At 38.9% G+C, this 25,001-nt stretch overlaps 1 protein-coding gene across 9 annotated transcripts in view; it reads left to right on the top strand.

The window, feature by feature from the left end:
* The window catches only part of RBMS3 (RNA binding motif single stranded interacting protein 3), a 761,325-nt gene that overhangs the window by 36,804 nt on the left and 699,520 nt on the right, over positions 1–25,001 (top strand). For 5 of the 9 annotated variants that reach the window (XM_064506141.1, XM_064506140.1, XM_064506145.1 and 2 more), the window contains exon 2: positions 22,191–22,384. In XM_064506141.1, coding sequence (XP_064362211.1) covers positions 22,191–22,384 — 194 coding nt within the window. Of the gene's footprint in view, positions 1–18,699; positions 18,835–21,315; positions 21,529–21,626; positions 21,781–22,190; positions 22,385–25,001 lie in introns of those variants that run through there. The other 4 variants (XM_026098805.2, XM_064506143.1, XM_026098809.2 and 1 more) reach the window with 3 other exon arrangements.

Genomic DNA, 25,001 nt, shown 5'->3' with positions numbered 1-25,001 from the left:
ATATGTTTCACAGGATTCCTGGTAAGAAGTGATTTTTGCATTTAATTTTTCATATGCTAAGATGGTAACAAAATAATGATAGAATATAAGAAATACTGCTTTATTATGTTTCTTTTTTTCAAGACCTTTACATTTGCATTATAACAAGTCTAACTGAATTCATACCTTTCTGCTTGTGATAAGAATCTTTTAACATTTTTACAGTGATTTATTGGCTGACTTTGATAACAAAATATATTCCTTAATATTTTGAAATGTGGTCTATCTAGAGAATTCTCCCTTCCCTCCTCCTCCCTTTCCCTCTTTCAGGTACCTAAATTCAGTATTGATATCACTGAAAGAAGCCCAGTGAAAAACTGATGCAAGAGGACTGTGCGATTATTGATGGGATAGCTTTTAGGGCTTGAGAATATATAGAAAACATAATAGACAAGTTTAAGGAAATATTCTCTAATGGCTGAATCCCAAGATAACCTGTAGCACTACTGCTACAACCATGCTGAGGTACTCAAATATTGTTCACTTTTCCACATACTCACAGATTTTTGACTAAGTATGATTGCTTGAACTATTCAAAGGAATAGTTATTTTAACTGAATATTACATATTACATAATACAATTGCTAACAGGACCGATGTATTTTCAAGTTAAAGGTAAGGTTGAAAACTGAAGATGTATTTATCATTCTTCTCACATAGAATGTATTTATTGAGGTTTCACAAAACTTTAGATAACTAAAAATGAGTTAAAATAAAACCAGAAGTTTCTCACTGATTCTAAACACATCTTGAATTCTAAATACATTCTGGCAAAATGCTGTTTCTTTGTGTATTCAAAAGGAACTGATTTAAGCAAATCTTTCAGCAATTAGAAACTACATTTCAGCCATAAAATCTTAATATGAAACAATAATGGGGCTTCATTGTCCTTTGATCCTCATGTATAATCTCTTTTGGTTTACATTAGTTTTTAATTCAGTAATCAGATTCAGATCTGCAGACTCTCAAATTGTCCCTAAGTTTTTTTTCACTTCAGAAATAGTATGTAGCATCCAGGGGAATATTAGGTGCTACACAGTTTTTAGGGATGTTGGGGGCAACCAAAGTATACCCATTTCACTGCCCTATAACTGAAATTGCACTTGAAAAATGTAAAAATATAATAAAGATCAAAGCACATTTTCCACCTCCTCCCCCAAGAGTAGGAAAGGAAGGGAGGAAAGAAAAAAAAAAGTGGACAAAAGTGGAATTAAAAAAGAAGCAGAAAGGGACAGATAAACTGTTGATACTAAAGGTGAGAGGTCTCACATCGGTATTCTACAGGAGAAATGGTCTTTATCCTTCCAAAAATGGTTTTTCAATAAAAAAAAATTAAAATTATTTTGTGTTATGTTCTCAATAATTAAATAATATTTTTTGAGTAATTATTTTCAGGAATAAAAGTATTACTGAAATGATTCTCAAAACATTTCATATTATGACAGTTGTTATGGACATGTTTAAGTTTCAAATAATAGCATATTAATTTCAAAAAATATTTTTCAATAATGCGCCACCTCATTTAGGTCTGTCTTCTTATAATAACTTATGTTTGCTTGAGGCCACTGAAAATTATCTTTGAAAATATTCCTTCTTCACTCATTTTGCTTTTGACTAAAAGGCAAAAGAACTCCAACACCAGAAGGCAAACAGTAACATAAAATGTGGCAGTGAAACTATAAAATCTATACATTTCCTAGTGTACAAAATCTTAATGTCTGAAAGTATCTAGCACTGGTCCCATCTTTTTAAAAGATTTGAGGATGACTACAAGTATCTCAGTCTGGCATACGTCTCTTCAGTACTGGAAAAATTGACAGAGTATAATTAAGGATAGAGTAATGAAACGCTTGGATAACTATATGCTGATAAGATCAAACCAGCCTAGTTGCTACAAGAGTAAATCAGGCCTTTCTGACCTGCTAAATTCTTTGACTCAACAATACAGTGGATAAAGGGCATCTTGAGGAAGTAATTTACTTTGATTTCCAAAAGGATTTTTGATGAAATCTCTCTCTAGAAACTAGTAAGAAAAATAAAGTAGCCATGAGGTAAGGCTAAAGTTTTGCAACAGATTAAAAGTGAATAAGCCAAAAGAAACAGGGTTGTAGTAAATAACTTCTTCAGACTAGGGAGGAATTCTTAAAAGGCAGCATGAAATGTTTAAGAAAAATAGGTTTTGTAGTTTTACCAAATAGCTAATAGTTTACTCTGTTCTAGTAGTTACAATGTTATCTAGACTGGTGTTTTCCAGGAAATGTCTCATCATTGCCTTTTCGTTCAAGTTAGCTATGGTAGGAGCACTGATGTATTTTAGGTATCATTTGGTTTTAACCACTCTGTTTTCTAGAGTTGTATCTTCAAAGCATTAAATTGACACTGTTGTGATCCCATCCTTCTGACTTTGGTGCTTTGTTTCTGCCCATATCACTTGATGCAGCTCAAGTCTTTTTGTGGGTACTGAGTAAGCTAGAACAGAAAACCAGTCAGGGTTAAAATTAATCCCTCATCTCCTCCAGTAATGGGTTTCAGCAGGGTTGCTTTGCTGATCCGGTTCACCATGTAGCCACACAAGTGTGTCTGATGACATAAGAGAGAGAATAAAGCAGGAGCAGGAATAATGGCTAGAAGGGATTGCTTCTTTTGGTGACAGTTCCTGTTTATGCTTGCTTCAAGATATTTGTGAAGCTGTGGCTAACTCTGAATAGGGCAGGTAGTAAAATCAACTATATCCAGTTCAAACTTGAATTCCAGTAATTGCTAGCACAGATATAAATGCAAATGGTGAGAGATTTGTGGTAAATGTAATGATGAGAGCTATCCTAAAAGTGCCGTAATAAAGTATGATGTGTCTTTAGGGAAAGTCAATGTATAGCTCCGCCAGTTATACTGTGATCCATTTTACTTTACCAAAGCTTAACAAACAGCCAAATTGGTGATCATTAAAAAAGAAGATTCTTAAAAATTATTTGAGTCAGCATAATTTTGTCTGCATTATGGATAAGTAATGATATGATTAAAAATACAGAAAAATATAACCAGACTTTACAGTATGCTTGAAAGTGTCCATAAGAAAATATTAGCATGCATGACATACTGTATCAAGCATGCATATTAATATAAAGTTTCACATGCAATAAAAAAATAATCTCCAGTCTTTTTTTAAAAAAAAACTAGTCCATAGTAACAGAGACAAGAAAAAATGTTTAGTGAGGTTAAATGCTAGGGCAAGAGTCACCCCTCAGAAAGAGCTGTCAACCAAGCAGTAAATCTTGCACCATCAAATAAATAAGTAAATAAGTAGCCTAAATCACTTATGTATATTTTTGTCAAAAGAAATCTAGGAGTGAGGAAGATATAACAGAAAATTACCTGGTTCTCATGTATTCTGATTACACCTCTGAATGAATTCTGAATGAAGATGGTTAATAATGTGGATTGGAGAGAAGTCATCTCTGAGGTTTTCCCTGTTCAGCGATCAGTAGCAGGTGATTGAGAGCCAAAGCATTCTGAGCAATGTGGGTGTAATACCCTTTCTGGCTATCTCATGAGAAGACATACAGCACATCACCTTGTTTCAGCTAGTCTTCAGTGCTGGACAAAAGTAGAATGCATGGCAATAGTTCAGTATGCATGGAGGTAGTCTAGCATAGCGTTAATAGATTGGCTGTGCCTGGGAAAGGCTTATCTTCAGAGCATTAGATTTGTAAAAAGTGTTTCTAGCTACATCTACAATTGGCGAATGTTCTATTTAAATTCATTAAAACTTAAGTTTGTGAATTTTTTTGATGTGAAAGTAGACATGTTTTTTGTTGATGGGAAGATCACAAGGATTCCAGTTCCTCAAAACACAGTACCCTCCCCAGGCAATCAGCACCTCCATTACTCAAATTGATCTTTAGCCAGACAGGTTTCTTCAGGCTGCATGTTTCAGGTAGTCACTGAGAATGCAAGGAAGCTGCTCAATCTTTTAAACATGTCTTATTTAACATCTTTGTTAATAATCTGGAAGACGGGATGTTAAAAAGAAAGATTCACAGATGATGCTAAATTAGGAGCTGTTGTGAATATCAGTGAAAACAGTTAATACAGAAGAGCTAAGGGAGGTTACATATACAGGAAGGAAATTAGTGAGAAAAGAAGTAAAGTTTTGTCAGAAAATTCAAAGGTAATTATGTAGAAAAAAATAATGTGAAGACTAGATGTTCATTATTAGAAATATGGAACGTAGTAACACTAAAGATACAGAGATGATAATAGAACTGCTAATTAGATATGAATTTGAACTGGAACATGGAAGAAAATCTGATTCTGGAGGCAAACTCCCTTCTCCAGCTGTCTGGTCTGCAGAGCACATAAATAAGCTGCATCATCTTTCAGGATAGCGCATCTTGTTCTCTCAAGTGTACCTCTCCAATTTTGTGAGCTGGTTGCAAAAGAGGGTGTATCACCACAATGCAGCATCTTTATCATGCACAAAGTTAATGCATAACATAACCTATGTTGCTATAAACAGAGAAATGGTATCTTTGAGGCAAGAGGTAGATGCAGTACACCTGTTAATGGCAGAGGGGGAAGCTGTGTCCCATTTTCATTGTTCCAGGTCATTCCTGCAGACTGGGTCATACAGTGGGGCATGCTACCAAACTTAGAGCTGCAAAGCACATTTTTCACACTCATATTTTCAGGTGCTGCGCAGCACTGCAGTTTCTCTCCGGCATTGGAGGAGCTAGAGGGAAACTGCAGTGCTGCACACAAGTCAAGAGTGAGTGAGTTTTGGCACAATGGTGGAGAATCAGGGAGCAGATGGAACAGTGTAGTAATAATAATATCATCAGCATTTAATATCTCTATTAACTATAACCATCTCAAAGCTTTCTTTTGTCTGCAAGAAAAAGTTGAAAAGAAAACTTTGAGATACTGGAAGGGGTGGCATGTGGAAAAGAGGAAAAGAACTAAACATATGGTCATGAATATGATTATGGCTACACTGCACCTTAGGGGCTGGGCCAGAGAGCTCACTAGACCTGCTGTGCTCCTTGGTTTGTCCCAGTGCTTTGCATGGTCAAATACAGGACACCTGTAGCTCAGTGTAGCATGCCTGCAGACTTAGAAAGACTTGTAGAGTTCAGACAACCTGCAAATCTATCTGCCTTTGTATTTTGCAACATTGGGATCCTCCTAAGAAGATTCACATAGCTGGTTTGTCATTGGTCATGTTACATCACTGGAAGGCAAATCTTGTTTGACCAATTTACAATTCAAACAAAGACATACTCAAACTTGTTAAGGCTTGACCAAAGTTTTCTCCATCATGTCCCAAATCTCACTTAGAGTCCACAGTGAACATATCATTCATATCCAAGCAATGTGGGTCTGAGACAACTACAGACCTTGCAAATGGACACATACACTTCAAAAAAAAAAAAAAAAAAAAAAAAAGATGAAATCTATATAACATGGCTAACAGATAACTGAAGAGAATAAGTGTATACTAGTATCTCAAGGATAAGTAATGGTATTTATGAAGCAGGTGGACAAAGTATATAGTCTGTAATAAAATGGAGGTTGTCATATGAAAGAATATCTGTGCAGTTTAGCGTAAGTAATAATAAATGAAAAGATAGTGTTGGCATGTTAGCTTACATGAGCAGTAGAGTTCAAACTCGAAAAGATACTTTGGGTATATGCCCTATATGCCAAAGCTTGCTAAAGTATGTACTGGAAATCTTCATTGCTATTGTTAACTAGAATATTCTACAATCACCTGTCGTCTTGTTGTGCACCCAAACATCAAAAGTTTGCACAGTATCATCTTAGAAGGGTTCTGTCGCTTTTGGACAGCTTTCATTTGTGCCATGATTCCATTCATGCTTTCTGGCAGCAAATACCTTAGGAAATCGTGTTTTGGTTTTTGTCTCCTTGGCACTGTGTCCCCTTCATTTCAATACTGAAGACTTTAATATAGTCTATACTTTAATATAATACTGAAGACTTTAATATAGTATACTGCTGTTTTGACTTCCACGCTTGAGTTGGGAATCAAGAAGGGTTCAATGTTGCTGCCCCAAAGAAACAAATTATTTCAAATGACTGAATCTGAAATTTTTTGAAAACAGGAGACATGGGATACAGCAAATAACTTAAGAATAGTGCAAAATTAATGTTTTGTAAAAGAAATATATATGCAGTGCAATATTGATAAGCTTGGCAGAAATACCAAAAAAAAAAAAGTTCTAGAAGTGTAGAAAAATGTTAACAGTTGGCCAACTGTTAGGAAAAAACCTTATCCAAGTTCCAGACACTAAGCTGCAGAGAAGCAAGGGTCTTAATATATCTGCAGCTGGAAAGCTGAGCAGGAACATGAAATCAGTGCTAGTGGAACACTCTGTCAGGGCAGAGCCCTTTTTTATCATCTAATTGCTAATCTGAAGATGCATTAGTACAAATGTGACAAGTGCTACTGGTCTTTGACTATCTCCATTGGCATTTGCATTTCCTTAGATGTTTCTTTTTGTCCTACCTAGATTAAGAGCCTTAATGTATATCCAGTATTCTCTAATGTCTAAAATTTGTCTTCCTGCAAAGCATTAATGCCTACTAATGCCTATACTAATGCCTAAATGCCTATAAAAATCTGTTAGCATTACTACATTTTCTCCAGTCTTCTTTTTATATTTGTTCTTTGGAGGAGGAAGAATCTTTTTTTGTTTTTTGGTACAGCTGTGGCACAATGGAGCCCTGATCTGAGACTAGATTTCTTAAGTAAAAACAGTTCTGCAGCAGATGTATTGGGAGTTGAAGTTTCAAAATAGATCTATGGCCTCTGAGCTTCTGTGCTTCACTGCATGAGTCTCCTTTTAAAGACAGGGTCAGATTCAAGAGTGAAATAGTTGGAAAGATAAAGGATGGGCTACATGAGACTCTTCTGCCAGAAATAAGATCCTCCATCCACAGTCCTGCAGTCTCTGAGAGTAATCTGTTGTTTTGTTAAATCACGTACCTTGTGCCAGCCTTCATTTGTGTGGTGAAGAATCAAGGACAGGCAGTCACAACTGTTTTCACCAAGAACAAAATTTATAATACTAAAACCATGGATGAGTTACTGGGACCTTTGGTAATCACCTGAATAATTACTTGATTAACTGACATATGGTATCATATACTCAATAAAAAGAGTAAACTCCAAAATATTTGATTCTTGTATTACACAGATAATATGAGCCGGTAGAAGAACTATGTGAGACTAAGGAATTAAGAGAACATGGGGTTTACGGTTATTAACGTAAACATGGTTTTTAATTTTATTTTTCTTGATTGTAAGGGAATTTTGAGCAACCTCATTTATTAAAAAACAGGGAAATAATATGTAGTTTCATAAAGTACTTGCTGATAAACAATCCTTTGAATCTCAGAAAATCTCTTTTCTAGAAATCAGTTCTTTAATAATTATACCAACCCCTACCCCCAACCACAAAGCAAAGCTTAAAGGCCCAGTGACTGAGAAATGCAGCAGTTGTGTAGGGTGGCTAAACAGCATAATCTGGATTTATTTTACATATATATTTACATGCATATACAATTTCTATATGTACATATTTTCATATATATAAGGAAAGAGAACAAAAAGACCTCAGCAAATGATACTGCTGATGATTTAAGATTCTATAATCCCCTTTCTAGCCCCTTAATAGGTATTACATGCAACAAAAACAAAAAGGGAAATTTTCCATTTTAACCAGGCCTCTTAATCCTGAGAAGTATTTAATCTTTTGGAAATGCCTCAGTGGCACATTGCTGATGGCATGCAATAAAGGTAGTTGACCTGTCCCCTGTGGAGCAAACCCAAGGCAATCTGCCTAATCTCATTCTGTGAAACATGTCCAGTATCACTGCAACTGGATAAATCACATGAGTGTTTTTTCAGATGCCTTGTGAATGCATACACAAAAATTATTAAATAAGCTTTGTTCAGTTCACAGTTTGGCTTTATTGAAGTATCTCTCATGCCCTTGAAGAACAAAGAAGCCAACTCTAGTTAAATTCTAATTTTAAGATGCCTGTAAAATGATTCTCATCCCCTGGAGAGGAAATAACTTGATCTCCACAATGCAGGGTTTCAGAGGAAATAGTGGTACAGTCAAAACCTAAAATAAACACATATAATAGGTGGTAGAATAAGAAGTCCCTATATTTAAGACACTGACTTTTTCCATTATTAAGTGTCTTCAGTTATTTATAATTTTGGTAAAATTTAAATACTCAGGCTAAAGTTTTCCATGGAAGGTGTCTGTCTCAGGCTGAAATGCATTTATTTCTTTACTTGTTTTGAAAGGCTTAAGTGGACAGAGCTGATCTATGTCTCACAATAGGTTTCTAGGTAAAAATTTTTGCCCTTATGAAAAATGTTTACAGTTAATTACTAGGAAATTGTATTATCTCCATGTTCTGAAGCAGTGGCCTAAAATTGGACATCTAGTTATCTTGTGAAAATCTGCCCATGTTTGGCTTTTATTTATAAACTCCTGAAAACTTTAGTTACCATACTTTTAGCCACTAGGGTTTGGCAGCTATCTTCTCCAAAGATTCATCAGCAGTTCATCTGTTCCATGCCTGGATTGAAAGGGCTGAGTGGGACTTTGTGCAATTCCTCCTTCCTTTGAGGAGTATTGTGGTTTGGGCAACTGAGCTTGTAGCAAGAGATTATCCCTCTTTTACTCTCAAAGAACCCCCACTGATGCCCCGGCAATAAAAAGAGAACTGCTTAAGTGGAGCATTAGGAATTGGATCTGCGGGTGTTACATGGATGGGGAGGAGGAGGAAGCACAGAAGACAGTGACTGAATTTATTAACTGAAGGATGTGAAGACACAGAAAAGTGGAATTAAAATGTAAAAATAATAGAGAGGAGCTGAAACAGTCTGGATCTCAGAAGGGAATTCCTTGACTGGGAAGGCAGGCAGGGAACCTGTGGCTGAAATACAGATGCACTGGAAACAGCACAAGTGGAGGATTCATGTTTGGTAATGGTAGGCAGGTCTATACTCTTACCTGCCCCTTAGACCACAGTGAGAGTTCAGAGAGTTCAGCTTTTTTCTCCTGTTACCAAATAGCTCTGTAACCCCGAGGAAATGCATGGCTCATCTGCCTTTTGTGGCTGATTCACAGAAAGAAGGACAGCTTTTCACTACTCAAATACTTTTCTAGACTGTGTATCAGAGGTCCGTGGAATGTACCTAAAAACTCAAACCAGTTGAGAGTCAGCGTACATCCATGTGATGTAACTTCTGCTTGTAAGTTCTTGTTTTTAAAAGCTAGGAACTCTGGCTTTCCAAATGCACTTTTATTTTTCTTTAGGTGTTTAACATGCTCCTACTCCATCAAAAGCTTAGGATGGCAGGTTTTCTTGTGAAACCTGATACAAGCTGATTGTCCCTAGAATACCCGTGGCATCTGCATGTTGTGTTTCAGTCATCATGTGTCTCTAAAGAGGGAAACTGTATCAAAATATCCAAGGAAAGAGAATATCTGAAGCATATTCAAACTCACAGAGCTTAAAAGACAGGGATGTTATGTGTAAAGCCAAAACAGATCTGCCTGGAAAATGTTCAGTGATAAGAAATTTGCCAGGGCTAATGACAGAAACTCAGCAATTTCTCTCAGGTCATTCAACTATGCTACCCAATTTACTAGAGGTCTGGAGAAAAGAATCAACATATTCCCACTTCCCACACAGCCTGTGTGGTGCTCTGTATTTCCAAATTTGGATTTGTAGTTGACATTGAGGAGTTTCCTTTGCCTCTGTATAGCAGCACAAACTGGGATATGATGCAAGCATTATGCTTCCCCCCCCCCCCCCCAATATTTGCTTATCCGTTTCTCTAGGACTGGTTACTCTGATTCCAAATAGCACTGATACATATTTCCACATAATATTAGAAACAAAGTTTTGTAATAAAATAGAAAAGAATATTTTGACTACAGTTCTGCTAAGTTCTGTACACAGTGCTTTGCCTTAGAAAATATTCCCCACAGCTGTAGCATCTTTTGAGCATTGTTTCTTAGAAGAAAGAGAAAACAGAGCATCTAAGTCATAAATTCTATTGCAAGATAGGTGGAATATACGGAAACCTCTACTCTAGCTGAGAAAAATGAGTCATTGCCATGACTAAGAGCAATGAGATGACTTTAGTCATAAATCCCTAGCAAACTTCATCTCTGATTCTTCATAGCTAATGAATAACCATTTGTTTACAAATAGGCTATACCGTCCTCTGCTACTTGGAAGTCTGTAAGGCTGGATCATATTTTCCTGTTTCAGAAGCCTTCCAATAAAACTTTTGAAGGGTGTCCCTTAGACTATCTGATGCCCTTAAAAATCACACCCGCCTTAATCCCTTTGGATATCACATTAGAAGCAGCTTCTCTCTCAGACTGTGCCAAAAATCTTGAAATATCAATGCGAGGTTTTTACAGTTGGTTTAATTGTGGGCCAGTTAAGTAATTTAAGGTACTTAAATTTTTTTTTGGCTTTAATTGTACTTAATTGAACAGGTTCATTGTCTTTTGTAGACAGGATGAATAATTTTTCCTAAAATTTTACAACTATCAGACCACTGATGAGCTTTCAAGATAGTAACAATGATGAGTTCTCTCTGCTTATTAGAGATGTTGTGCAATGAGAAGTAAAATTGGAATTTGATGACCAATGAGCAGCTGAACATTAAGAGGAGGCTGTTTATCCAAATGAGTTATGGATTTCAGGAGAAGTTTTTGAAGCTTCACTCCTTTTTGAACTATTTTGATTTGAAATCTCTATTTTTCAGTGTAGAGAAAATGCTTATTGACATAAGATTCCTTCTGAAGAAGAAAAGGGATTTCCATCATGCAACCAGTACTGTCATTTACAACTGTCCTTTTTTACTTTGTCGCTATATCACATCCCTTTCAGTTGCCTCCTAAAGGCAAAATCTATCTAGTCAAATATTAGTGAGGTATCAAGGGGTCATATTTTTAATATTACAGATGACTTTATTGCTATGCCAAAAAAATTCAAGTTTTCATTTCTTGAAAAAGAAATTACTCCAGACAAATAGATATTTTTTCACAACCTCTTAACAAAATATACACCAGCACTAAATCAACGCCCTTTCATGGATTCACTTGAAGACTTGAGACATGAAATTTCAACTCAAGAAACTATTAAGACTACTTTCTGGTATCGCAATTAATACATACTGAACCTGTTTTCCAGAACTGGCTCAACTATCCAAGTGAGACCTTCCAATATAACCGTATCTTTTCAGTAAAATGAATATTTGTGATTTTAACTTTCCAGCTTTTCTGAATTTCCAGTTTTGGGCATATATGGCCAATATGGCCCTATATCCTTTCAATTTCTATCTCTTTTGTCTGCTACCCATGAATAATGGACTTGTTCTTCAGCCAGTCTGCCCTGTCCATTTCAGTTAAACTTAGCCTTGGCTCTCTGAATCAGCCTGCTGTTCTTTTAATACTTGCTCACAATCAGCTATACCAGTTAGCAAGTTTCTGCTCAGATTAATTTAATTTCCATTTTCAACATTTTACAATTGTTTCAGCAATCAAGATTTTATTCCTTTTTTCCAGGAGACTGCCTTCAATTCTCCTTTGTGTTTCAAGGGACTTTTTCAATTTTCATTGATAAATACTCTTTTTTCTTGAGAATACTACTTTTTTCCAGTGCCACAAAGTTGACAACATCTCTTGCTTTCTTGCTTCTGAATGCTTTTCTGGCTCATCCTGAAACATGGGACTGAGCTCAGATCGAGGGATGTTTCTGTCCACTTTGTTTGCCATCTAACCTGTACTCCTTTTCAGACTCGGTGTGGGTGTTTCTCTATGATACAGAAATATATGCATTACATATGTGCGTGCTGTATGTACTGACATATACCTGTATGCTTTAATGTTTACATACTCAGGGTCATCTGAGTGGATTTTTTTAATGTAACATAGAGCTTAGTTTCTATTTTTTCTTGTCCTCTCTGTTTTTGTATACACTGCAGATATACTTAAACATGCTAAGTTTTTCCTAAACAGAGGATAAGAAAGTTCTCAACTTGACATTCCTTGAGTTAGTTTGCTCAGAGAGAATGTCTGAAAGGCAATACTACCTGCATATGCCCTTTAAAACCTTCCCCCCCAAATCATGTCACAGGATACAGGTTTCTTTAATAGAAGCCAACTCTTATATAAAAGCCTGGATGTTCTCCTTAAATACCTTGTTATGACAGGTAAAAAAATATTCAGCTTTTCGTTGTCATAGGACTGTAGAAACAGCAGATTGTTTAGAACTTTAATCTGACTGATAGCACTGCACTGGAAGGTGCAGCTGTAGAAATCAAAATGCATATCTAAACACCACTGAGTCATTAGTCATGTTGTTTGAAGAAGTAATGTTGATTGATTTGCATTTGCTTTGCTGTGCCTTATTTTGGATTTTTAAGAATCCTTGTAAGATTATTAAAGTATTAGACCTTTATGTGGGTAAGGAGAACATCACTAGTTACAGGAGTTACAAAAGCAAATGTTTTTTACACTGTAGATAAAATTTGGTATGTTTGGCGCAAATTAATGACAGCAAGATGGATGTTAACAAGAAATGTCTAGTACAGACTAGTTATTGCACAGTTATTCGATGCTTTTGCTTACCTATCTTCCTTTGAAGAGTATTTGGCACTGAGCACTGTCAGGGTATTAGAGAAGGAGGCCTGTTGGTCTTATCTATGATGTCAATTCCTAATTTTCTTCTAATTTGCTTTAGAAAAGACAGAACAAGGGAAGTACCTAATATAGTAAACCCACAAATTGTTATAGAGCAGTTATTGTAGGGTTAGCACAACAGACAACCTGACATGCTTATAAAATCTTTGTAAATATAGCCAAGTATGTAAACTGTAATGTTTCTCATTAGAAAGTAATAGAAATGCAAATAGATTTCACAGAAGGCACACGAAATCTCTTTTTTCCATGAAATTGTTTTGTTACTGTAAGACATCACAATATGGTAGTACCATCAGAAACAGCAGGCATCTTGCTTACTTCATTCTAACAAGATAGTAGTTTTCCCAGTACCAGGCCTGCTCAGGTTAAGGTACAAATCTATTGTTTCTAATAGTAGCTATTTAGCTCTTTGACTATCTTCCAGACAGAGCTCTTGCATTAGGCCAGAAAACATTCACTAAAACTAATTCACATAGGCAGTGTCTTCATGGACATACCCTCTAGCTCTCAAGCTTGCCTTCCATTTCCAAGCATATTAAATCTGCTTCTGTGGAATACTATTTATCATATGTTCAGCTGTGAGCTGTTTTGTAAGGCAAATCTTAATAGCCCAATGGATCCTAGAGCTGCTGTGAGTGTGCTGATGCAGAGGTGAGTGAAGGTCCTGGCTGGATGCTGAAGAAGGCATATGGAGGAGACACTAGCTGACTAACTCAGACTCACATGTGTCCTGATCCAAGTATTTTACTTTTGGTTATACCACTGGCACCACTGTAAAGTACTGGCAGGTCATGAGTCTTCAAGGTGGTATCAAACAAGAGCATTGAAAGTTAGGAATTGTGCCTCCTTGTAGTAAAGGAGTAGTAACTTCTCTGAATAGCAGAATTATGAGCTACTTCACAGTCAATTAAAGGGCACAGGAAAGAAAGACAAACATACCCTAAGATCTATACAATGTCCAGCATTTTTTTTGTTTGATTTTTAGTTATGTTATCTTATTTTGGTGTCATTGCTGGAAATAGATTAGATTGTATCTGCAGCGTTGTTTGGGGGTTTTTTTTTGGTTTTGCTCAGTACTCCACAGAACCAGATTTTCAAAATGCGACATCTATTTTTCCAGGTCTAATTTTGGCTTTCTCTGCCAGCAAATGATAAAATATACAGATATGCATACAAACCTCAGCGTCATGTGCTAACTGAATACAAACTAAGCACAAATGGGCTTTTACAGATGTAAATTCTATCATTTGCTTGTACAAGTGACAGTGATAAACAACCACACACACCAATGATTTGCATGCACAAAGTTGCAGTTTAGCCCTGAGTGCTTTCTAAGACCTTACGTGTCATACCCTGTTGACAGCATATTTGACCTGAGAACATCGACTTTTTAATCAAAACACTTCCTTGCAGCTTCAGTTTATTTTCTTTATATCCATTACTATGTCTATTTATTTTTAATCTGTTATCAAAACATCTAATCTTTGAATGGTTAGGCTGACTGTTGTCTTTTGCTGAACTATTGCTAATATGCTGGCATGCTGGCAGGCATTGCTATTCAAGTACATTTATCTAATTTAGGGTCTTATCCTACTAATTTTGAATTTACTGGACATCTTTCCATTGGCTTTTGGATTGTACACTCCTTGGGGCAGGGATGTGACTTCCATTGTTTTTTTGTGGAGTGCAGTACCCAGTGATAGTGTCCAAGAAATACTAGTACTACAATAACCTATTTTTTCAAGGAACAAAAGAATGTTCTTTTTGATGCATTCATCTTTCATCTATCTTGAGTTTGCCATTCAAAGTCAGAAAACTATCTGCATGGTTTTTCACTTTCATCAGTTTCCTGGGTTTTTGCGTGTAATAGTCCTCTCATGTAGCCTCATTAATTTGCTTCTTACTCAGTTGTTCAGATGCCTGTTTTTAACTCTAGAACTGTGGGTAGAAAAATTAAAGAAAATACATTTCTTCTGTGGTTTTTGGAAAATATATGTGATCCCACACAGCAAATGTTTCTTTAAAATTTCTGCTAGTTTGTTTTTTTCTACAGCATCCTGCAAAAACATAGAAATAGTGAAAAGTGTAGTCTTTACAATTAAGGAGACATTGATAGCTGCAAAATATACATGTATCCAAATAATTTGTGGAATTTAAAATTATTTTGGAAATGGAAAGTACAGATATAAATTCAGAATCTTCTGTTTCTCCTTCAGCAGTTTGCAGATTAAAACCTGAATATAGGAGAGAAAACTGTAGAACCCCAAACTTAAGTCCCAGCAGTTGAATAAAAGAGTAATTGGTCGTCTAGTACTTGTTATCAGTTTTTTTGCTTTAATAAGATGTAAGTAATGGTGTTTGATTTTCTTTATGCTGAAACATACTTATTTCTTATATAAAAGAATCTTGGTGAATTTAAATGTACTTCCAATCTACTGAGGGAACAAGGAGAGAGTAGGGCACTCCTCAGCAGGGCCAGAGAATGAGCAGAAGTTGAAAGAAATAGTCGAATTGCACAGTATATATTAATTAAAAAAATTAAAAGCAGAAACATTTTAAGAGTATTTTTGTGCACATCATTTACACAGCTACTACCAAAAAGATTACTCATATATTTTCAGCATCAAGAAAATCCTCCAGACTTCAGTTTTGACAGTTTTAAACAAAACCCATCTCCCCAGCTCAAAACTCTATTTGCATATGTATATATGCAGTCTGTTACAAAAAAAGAAGATGCTATTAGCACACTGAGCCCTTATGCTTCTCTACTTCAAGGGACAGAAGCAGAGAGAATAAGAGATTGGGAAAGCCTAAAAAGAAAGAAAAAACAAGGAAGAAAAGGATGAGTGGAGCCAAGGGTTTAAGTGCTCTTGGGATTCTCCTTAGCCCATGGCAGGCCCTGGCTGTAAGGATGTTTCTCCAAGATCCCACTGGCCGTATTAGAAATAAAGGGATGTGGAACTAGGGAGCAGGAGCAGTCCACAGCACGGAAGACCAGACAAGGAGATAACTCTTCTAAAACCAACGTTCCTTCCTGCACAAATCTCCCTGCCGTTACGTAGCAGAACTGGGTGCTGTGTATGTACTTCAGGGCAGCTGCTGAAGATGAACTGCCCAGTGGCCAAACCCACCCATACTCCTCAAACCCACCAATACTCTTCAAACCCACACATACTCCTTGTCGTTTCCATCTTCCCCAGTTAGTGTGACTCTGTGCATCAGGGGACAAGTCCTCGCATACTGAGCCTTGCCTGCTGCTGGACGTGTTGTATCCCTTGTAGCGCATTCTCATGCCTTTGTCCTTTCCTGAAAGTTTAATCTCTGATGAAGACGATCTGACCTCCATTAAGAAATAAAATAGCCCATTTATTTTTTCCCTTGTTTTAATGTAACACTCTTTTGTTTGTTTGTTTCTAACAATTCATTATTTTGATAAATTACTTTCCCCCCCCCCTTTTTCTAAATTAAGTGAACTCAGCAGATGTTTTCCTTTCCAAAAACATCAAAAACTAGGTCACATTTTTCAAGCCGATACAGGTCCGGGCTTACTACAAGGGCTGAGAAGACTGAAGCATCGCCCACTGAAATACAGATTTTTTCAGACTGTGTGGAACAGAAATGTATGTGAAGCTGTGCTGCCCACCCGTTTGCCTCAGAGCTTCATTTCCTTTCACTGAGTCTGCTAGGTTAGGCCATATGTGCCACCAAATGAAGCCTTGATTCACTGTGAGCCCAGGTCAACTCTGAGGAGAGTTAGCAGAAAAAGCTTCTTCTCCCACCTCACACAGAAATTTTGAGGGGCATAAAGCCTTCCATTCACCCTGCTGGATAGCTAGTTATGCTGTGCTTGAATCATGACACTGCTGTGGAAAGGGAGTGCAGGGTTTTGCATGGCCACTGCTACCCTCACAATATCTTAGGCAAAGAAGGACAAAACCCTGGCCATGGCCAGAAGTTCTGTTTGTCAGTTATCTACAATATAAAGTGCTAGGAGCTAGGTTCACGTTTAAATTTCATGAAGTTTATCAATTCTATTTTGAAGGCTTTCTAGAAGTGGAGCTGTAGGAGCTGAAGAGACCTCCTGAGGGTTAGAGGATTTTTTTTTCTTCCAAAAAAGGAAGGGAGATGAGTCTTTAAAGGCACAAAAAAAACCCCCGTCAATCAAGCCCTGAGTGCGCAGCTCTTCTTTGTGGCTTCAGTACCCATGAGTTAAAATGTTAGAATGCAGGGGAGAATTGATATTATCCAATTTGTGGGTGGAAAGCTAGAAGACAAGATGCTTTTGAAAATGCAGCCTGTAAATGTATCCATTTTTATGTACGACTATATAGAGGATGGTGGAGTTCAATAGTATTTTCAGCTTTTACTCTCTAAGAATATCCACAGCATGTTTTTATATCTCTGCAACACAATTCTTTTAGGATAGCATTTACTAAGCATATACAATTATAGACTTCCTGAGACAGCTGAAAATACCTGCATAGATAGATCTTGAATGTTACAGGAGCCCCCAGGTTACAGAATGTTTGCGTACTTGCAATAAAGCACCTTAGAGAACAGCAGCAGAGATCAATGGGTGGGAAAATGACTCAACGAACATCTGTGTCAGCCACTTTGAAATGTATAGTACAGAGGGAATTATCGATAAGGTCAGAGTCTTCATGAGAAAGCAACTCTGTTTGCAACTCTCAAGCAAGAAATGAAATAGCCTGGAATGCAAGTTGACAGATATGGTGTTGAGTGAGGCCCCCAAGGAGCTTGCACCGACAACAGGAAACCTTTGATTTGAATTGTCTAAGGGTGGTAAAAGGTCAAAATTATTCAAATGCTGAATATATGGGTAGGTGAATCCTGAGCCAAGAGACATGTGAACCAGTAGAAAGCCAAATGCTGCATCTCTCATACAATGATAGCTGTATTCTATAAAGATTGCATATATGCTGCTAACTTGCTCTTTTTATACATTTGACATGCAACATATCTTCAGTTTATCCATGTTAACAGAAATATAAATGTGCTTGAAAGAGAGCTGAAAATATCCTTGAACAAAAACTGTTCTTTATATCAGGGAACATCAATGAATGATTTAGTTAGTTAACCAGTTATTTTAAAAATATTCCTAAAAAGAGTGACACGCAAATGACGAAATGAAACAAATGACAAATGACAGAAGGAAGAGACCATGGAAGAGGCATAGATGTTCTTTTTCCTGATCTGCCACTGAACTACTTTGTGATCTTAGGAAATCATTCAATTTGTCTATGCCTCTTCCCACCATTTCCAGTCTTATTGCTTAGGGCCACAGAGGATTCTCCTGCCATGTGGCTTGTGCAGTATGTTGTAGTTTTATCTGATCATAGGCAGGAACAAAAATGCAAGAATGACACTGAACAAGAAAACTTTGACCTTGTCCATCAAATAGTTCTGATACTTGGTCTTTAATTGAATTCATAGTCTCATCACTCCCTAATTTTAATTTTTGAGCTGTGAGGAATGTAGTTGGTCTTGAAATGTTTTCCTTTTGCCTTTAAGAATGCCAGTGTCTCTGGAATCTATTTAGCCACCTACACCTGTTTCAGAGCACAACCCACAACTGCAAAATATGCAGGAGCATGGAGCGTGTGTTAATGAGTTGCAGTATTGATTTCACCAGCAGTATTTTAATGCTGTTTCTTTTGAAAAATGAACAATAGAACTGGGCTCAGAAATTCTCAGTGCATGTTGCATATGGTAATAGATGGTCCATATTCAATAATGTACTTTATTATTCTATACAAAATCTAAAATAAGTGGTGTTTTACCACAGTGAACAGGAGTGAAGGATCCATGCTGATTTTGTTCACGCTGTCAGCACATCTGGAAAGCATTCAGCACAATATTGTTTTCTTACCGACAGGGCCGTTCTGATGTGGATTGACTTGCCCTCCAGTGAGACTCCCTGGTTTCTGCTTCTCAATGGATTGCATTCCAAGACAGTTACCATATGATACAGGATTCAGGCTTGCCATCCTTCCACCTCAGGTTCAAATAGGTATATGTAGTTACGACTTGAGTGTGATGTATGTATGAAATTTGCTGAAAATACTGAAAACTCTTAGTTATGCAATACCAACCAACTTCTCAGCTCTGTGGCTTGTTGCATTATTAGGGTCTATAACTCCACTGTTCCTTCAGTGCTTACAAAAAAAAAAATTCAGGGTGAAAGCAAACTTGCTTCCGCTTGCACCTGAGGACCCTGATGCTTGTCAGAAAGCAAGCTTGGAAGACTGAAGGAGGTCGTATTTCTGACCTCCTTCACAGCCTGGTTCAGATTTCCAGTTTCCTGTCAGATTTGTCAGTGTTCATAGGCTTGTATACTGCCAGTGTCTCCAAATGTTTGGCCTGAAGACCATTATTTGCACTGATTATCCAGACCTTTGCCTTAGCCTGACAAATTATGTCCTACTCAGGATGCTCTTGGTATCCCTTGAATAATGGCAGCTGGTGCAGAAACCTGGTTTGTGCAGAGAACCACTGGGAACACACAGTTATGAATAATTATTTGTAGTAACAACTTTGTTTTTGCAATAGTGTGCTAAACCTTTTACAGCACCCAAAAAAAAAAAAAAAAAAAAAAAAAGAAGCTTGGGAAAAGAAAGGAAAATTTTAAATTCAGAAGCTGACTACAAATCTTTGTACCGGTTTTCATATAGCCTAGACCCTGCCCTTCTCTTCTCATGCATGATCATGATCACTCAGATCATCTAAGAAGCTTCTGGTGGTTTGGGGGGTTAAACTCTCCAGGATTAGGAGCTGAGCTTTCTCAGTCAAGGGCCCCCACCTTTGGAATTAGTTTTCCTTGGTCCTCTGCCAATGTCCAGCCCTAGTAAGCTTCAGAGCACATGGCGAAATGTTTGTATTCGGGTTAGCTTTTCTCTATTTTTAGTTGTTTTGGTCTGGTTTTGAATTTTAATTTACAGATCTGGAAATGGTAGATTGGGAAAATTTACCTGATTTGTTATTTTCTAGCAGCATTCTTTAATATTACCCACCATGGTAAGGTTTCTATGTCATTTATCAGTATTTTTGTAGGTGTGTGCTGCAGCACCTCAAAAAAAGATAATTTTATTTTCATTTTTATCTTGCCATTTTCTAGCCTGTGCTACTGGAAGTACTTTGTCCCAAACCAGAAAAGCACTAGAGCATGTAATTTTGTTCCTTGTGTGCTTTGTTGGCCCTGTTGTGTGTTGAAGGAAATTGTGACTGCTGGCATTGGGGTAGCTTGTAATCTGCACGGGCTCGCTGCTTTGCTATGGGCTGTTCTACAGCAAATTCCACCTTTGTACATGTTCTGCAACCATCAGGGCTATGCAAACAGATTCTCTCAAATGTGCATGTTTGTAGTGAGTACTGCTTTTTGTTAATGAGGTTAAAGCTATATCAGTACGCAGAATGGTCAAAACCTCATCCTTCCACCCCAAGATTGTAGACTGTATTTAAGTGTTTATAAATAGATAAATGATTTGTAAGTAATCTAAATTATTTGATTATAACCTTTAGTATTTGGGGTATGATTGTATTCTTACTTATATCAGTTTTAAACATTGGGGCTGATGGTTTCAGTAGAAATGATCCTTATTTGCACCGATCTGAGAAGATAGTGGGGCCTACAAATACTTGACATGCTTTAAGAATAATACTAAAGAATCTTTAGAGATGTGTATTTTTAAAATACAACTTTGATTTGTAACAAAGACTTTTTTTCTCTATTGCGAGATTAGCTCTTGCCCTTTGTCCAAGTATACTGTTACAATAAAATCTGCTCAGGTTCCCACAGTAACAATCCTATTGGGGAATAATGGAACCCAAGGCAAAGAACAAAAGGGCACCATGTAATACCTGTTAGTCACCCACTTACCAAAACACCCTGGGACAGAGTCTCTCCTGATGTAAAATAGACAAATAGGCTCCTGAGGATCTGGCCTAGTATCTCTGTGGAGCAGATAGTTGCCATTGGAGAGGCCAGTATATGCATCAGACTTACCAGCTATAGCTTAGCTAAATGTGTATCTTGAAACTGCAGGCTCTGGGTAGATGTTTCCAGTTAACTTTCAAAGCAGCTGCTCCTCAGGACAATGTGGTGTTATATTTAGAAGTGCAGACTGGTCACCTGATGGTGTCCTGATTTGAGAACGGTCAGGTCTACCCTCGCCATTCATTTATTCAAAATGAAAAAGAGGAATAGCTAAAGAGTTGGCTTGGCTCAGGCACCACTAAGAAATTTCTTGTTTTGGTATAAAACACTCCTAATGAGATTGCATTTTTCCCTACCATGTATAACTTCAGTCTGAGAAGGAAGCTAATGCAGGGAATAAAATAATGCTGTATGCACACTGCAGTCACGATTGATTTAACAGTTTTCTCACTTTTTTTTTCTCTTCTTGATTTTTTTTTAATAAAACCGGAGAGCCGGTGGCTGGTACTGATTTAGATTTCCTGCCTGAATTTGCTCTTGTTTTTCTCCTTACTCCAGCTCTCCTTGTGCAATGCTGCGTGGCGCTGGCAGCCTGAGCGAGAGGGAGCTCCAGTCACACACATACACTCAGACCACGGAGAGGAGATTAACATCAAGGAGCCCACATTTGCAATAGCGGGTGGTGTGGGGGGGAGGCGAAGGGAAAATAAAATAAAAGCAACAGTCGGGTAAATGCTCGTCTCTTCTCCTCGCCACCAGCACCTTGCACAGGTCTGAAATCGCTTGTTTTGCTTTGCTGTATTGCGCTTGCCTGGGATGTGGAGGGGGAGAGGGGGAGGGGAGGAAGGGGGAGGTTTAACTTTTACTTGACATTACCGGGTTATTGTCAGTTTGACTGTGTTAAATCCCGGTGATTTCCCCTCGCCTCCACCCCCTCTCCGGGCTCGGCTCCCTCCAGTTAACTTTGTTCAAAGGGCTGCAGCCAAAAGGGCTTGTCCGGCCCTGGGACAGAGATAGCGTAAAGTAAATAACCACCACAATTAGGCTGGGGCTGGGAGTTGATCTTAGTGGCGAGAGATCTGCTTAGTTAGCGTTTGCTGCTTAGGGGCGATTGAAGGCCATCATACCAAGGACAGGCGCGCACACACACACACACACACTCGCACACACACACACACTCACACACACGCACACACATTCACACACTTCGACACACACGCTGGATACAAAAGTCTGGAGGATCTAGGGGAGAATTCCAGCCGCCGGATCGGTGCAGCAGAGGCGGCCAGAGCCATGCGTGTCACGGCCTCCTGAGGGGGGAAAGGAAGGAAGGGGAAAAAAAGGAAAGAAAGAAAGAAAGAAAAGAGGAAGGAAAGAAAAAGCAAGACGCGGGGTAGTGGAAAGTGTTCGCCTGCTTTTGTCTCGCAATACAGTGAACTGGAAGATGGAGATGGATGTTAAGGGAGTTTCTCCGTGCCCGGAGCCCATCCCCCCGGCGGCGGGGTCTGGCAGCTGCCCGCACCAGCGCCCGCACCACCGCGATGGGCAGCCCGCGGAGCCTGCCCCCGCCGCCGCCGACGGCGGCCACCCGGAGCGGCGGCACAGCAGCGAGAAAGAGGACAAAAAGGTAGGTCCGCTCCGCCGCCGGCCGGCGCCGGGCCGGGCCGTGCCGTGCCGGGCGGAGGGGCCGGCGGCGCGGCGCGGCGCGGCGGGCGGGCGGCGGCGGGGCCGGGGCGGGCGGCGGGACCGGGCCGGGGCCGCGCGGGGGGCGGCGGCGGGGCCGGGGCAGCCCGCGGCGCCCTGGGCCGGCGCGGCGGCGGCGGGGGGTTGCGTGAGGACACGGGGGGCGGCGGGGCAGAGCGGGCCCCGGGGCCGCCGCGCTGGCCGGGGCGGCGGGCGGCGGCCCCGCGGCTGCCGCCAAAGTTTCCCTCACTTGGAGGGGCCGGCGCGGCCGGCGGGCGCCGAGGGGCCGGTGGCCGCGGGGAAGGAGCCCCGGCAGCGCTGCTGTGTCATTGCGGAGCGGGGACGTCCGCGGCGGCGGGGGAAGCCGCCGGGTGACCGAGTTCGGCGAGAAATGGGTCAGCTCGCAGCCTTCAGCGCGGAGATGTCTGCTGCGAAGGGACGCGGAAAGTAGGGAGGCTGCGAGGGAAGCGGGTTGCCATTAAGGCACTGTCAGCGGAGTGCGGTGATCAGTGCTTTTGTCTGTGGCGCGGTCTTCGTTGCCATTAATTTTGCTCGGCGTGGGGTTGCGAACTGAAGGCTAGGGATTGTGCTGTGTGTGGAGGTCGGCGACGGGCAGAGGCTCATTAAATGTGCAAGTTTTATCGTGATACAGCGATTGTTGCAAGCAGCAATCTGGGCGTGCTAAATGACAGAAAAATCCATTTATATTTTACTGAAATCTGAATAATTCTCAGAGTGCCGCGATACCCCGTGACAGAGTATATTCCTACTATAAATGAAAAAAAGAAATGTTGCAATGTACTGAATTTGAGCCACGTTTAATAAACTAGTTTTACTACAGTTTTGTTTTCTGCTACGAATGTGTAGTGAATGGTAACACAATGAAGGAATGTAAACCAGCAGCGCAATAAATTAATGCAACAACTCTGTCACACCACGTATCTACATGGCTAGAGTTGGGCTCAGCGTGAGAAATGCAGGGTATTTTGAAAAAATGCTACCTATTACCAGAGACCTGCGCTTCATAATTTTACCTCAAATACTTTTTGGTTTGTTACTCTTTGGTAAAATCCATCCTAGTGTTTTTATTAAAAGAGAGTATGAAAGACCGATCATTTGAACAGGGCCTGTACAGCTTAAGAAGGTGGATACAGGATTTTTATTTTTAAAATGATAACTGGTGGTTTATGTATTATAATAGATGTAGACAGAATTTCAGCTCTCTTGAGTTCATGAATGTTTAATTCTGTCATGACTGCATATTCCTGTACATAGTTAAATGATTTGTGTGTGTGTCTGCATGTGTGTGATTTTTTCCAGGTCCCCTTTCCTTACAGCACGTTACTTAATGGAACTTAAAAGGCATTCTTTCAAAATAATTAAAATGTAGAGTCAAGGTTGCCGTTTACATGAGTTGGCTGTGCCAGTGCCTCGAGCATTTAAAAACCCTGCCATCAGCACAAATATGTGCTCAATAGTTACTTTTTGATTTGCCACACAGTCTGTCTAATGTTTTACCCATGGTGGACATGAGGAAGGCAAACAGCATATGACTGAAGGTGAATGAGTACTAGAGAAGGCCTGATTATCCACGGTGCAACTAATTAACATGTTTAGATAATCCAATATTGCACCATTGTTTTATTCTGTATTTGTCAGCAATTTGGGGTCATAGAAACAAAGTGCTACTTTTTTTTCTAATTGTAGCCATGCAAAAGTACTGTGAGGTATTTCTTTTTTTTAATCCAATATCAGCTTTTCCAGTCTTGCCGTGCCCAAGGTGTTTGCAATGACTTTACCTTATATTTTGGGGAAGCGCTGTGATATTTCAAACCTCCCTAACCATATGTATGTTTTCTGGATGCTATCCCAGGGCAACCTGTACTTCATATAAGTGCAAAAGTATTTTAGATATCCAGTAAGACAGTGGCACCAGAAATGTGATGAGAAGGGGAAAACCCATTAAAGAGATCATACAAGCCAACATAATTATGAAAAAAAAAATTCCAAACAGAAAACAAAACCCAAATATTGCTGGAAACATCATCTAAGAACTTTTTAAATGGACTGAAATAACAAAACCATTGCTTATTTGACCCTTAAACATCAAAGGCACACTGATACATTTTAGAACTGTGAGCGCTCCACATGGAAATTGTTAAGGACATTAAAACTAGATTTCCTGACATGTACATTTATGAGTATGTGAATGTTAAGGTTTTACGATTTCTCATGATTCCACTGTCAGGACTTGCTGTTTGGGATCATTCTTGAGTTATAAAGAACCTTATACGTATCATTCAGCTCCATTTCTACAGGTGGTAAAAAGAGTTTTGCTCCCACCTAAATGGAACTGGGTAAAATTCATGCTGCAGTATGGCTACTTTTGTCACAATCTCCAAAAAGACCATTGCTGCATTAATTAAAGAAAATATTTTCTTGGAAAATATTCTACGGAATTTCAGTAGAAGGTTCTACCATGGTGTCATTTGTATGGATATTGTTTTTTTCTGCAATATGTGTATTCTTTAACTGCCTTTGAACTTCAATAAAATTCTGAA

Source organism: Dromaius novaehollandiae, chromosome 2, assembly GCF_036370855.1.
Source record: "Dromaius novaehollandiae isolate bDroNov1 chromosome 2, bDroNov1.hap1, whole genome shotgun sequence".
In the NCBI taxonomy this organism is placed as follows: Eukaryota; Metazoa; Chordata; class Aves; order Casuariiformes; family Dromaiidae; genus Dromaius; species Dromaius novaehollandiae.
Note: the sequence above shows the minus strand (reverse complement) of the source record. Positions and strands in the feature narration are given on the sequence as shown.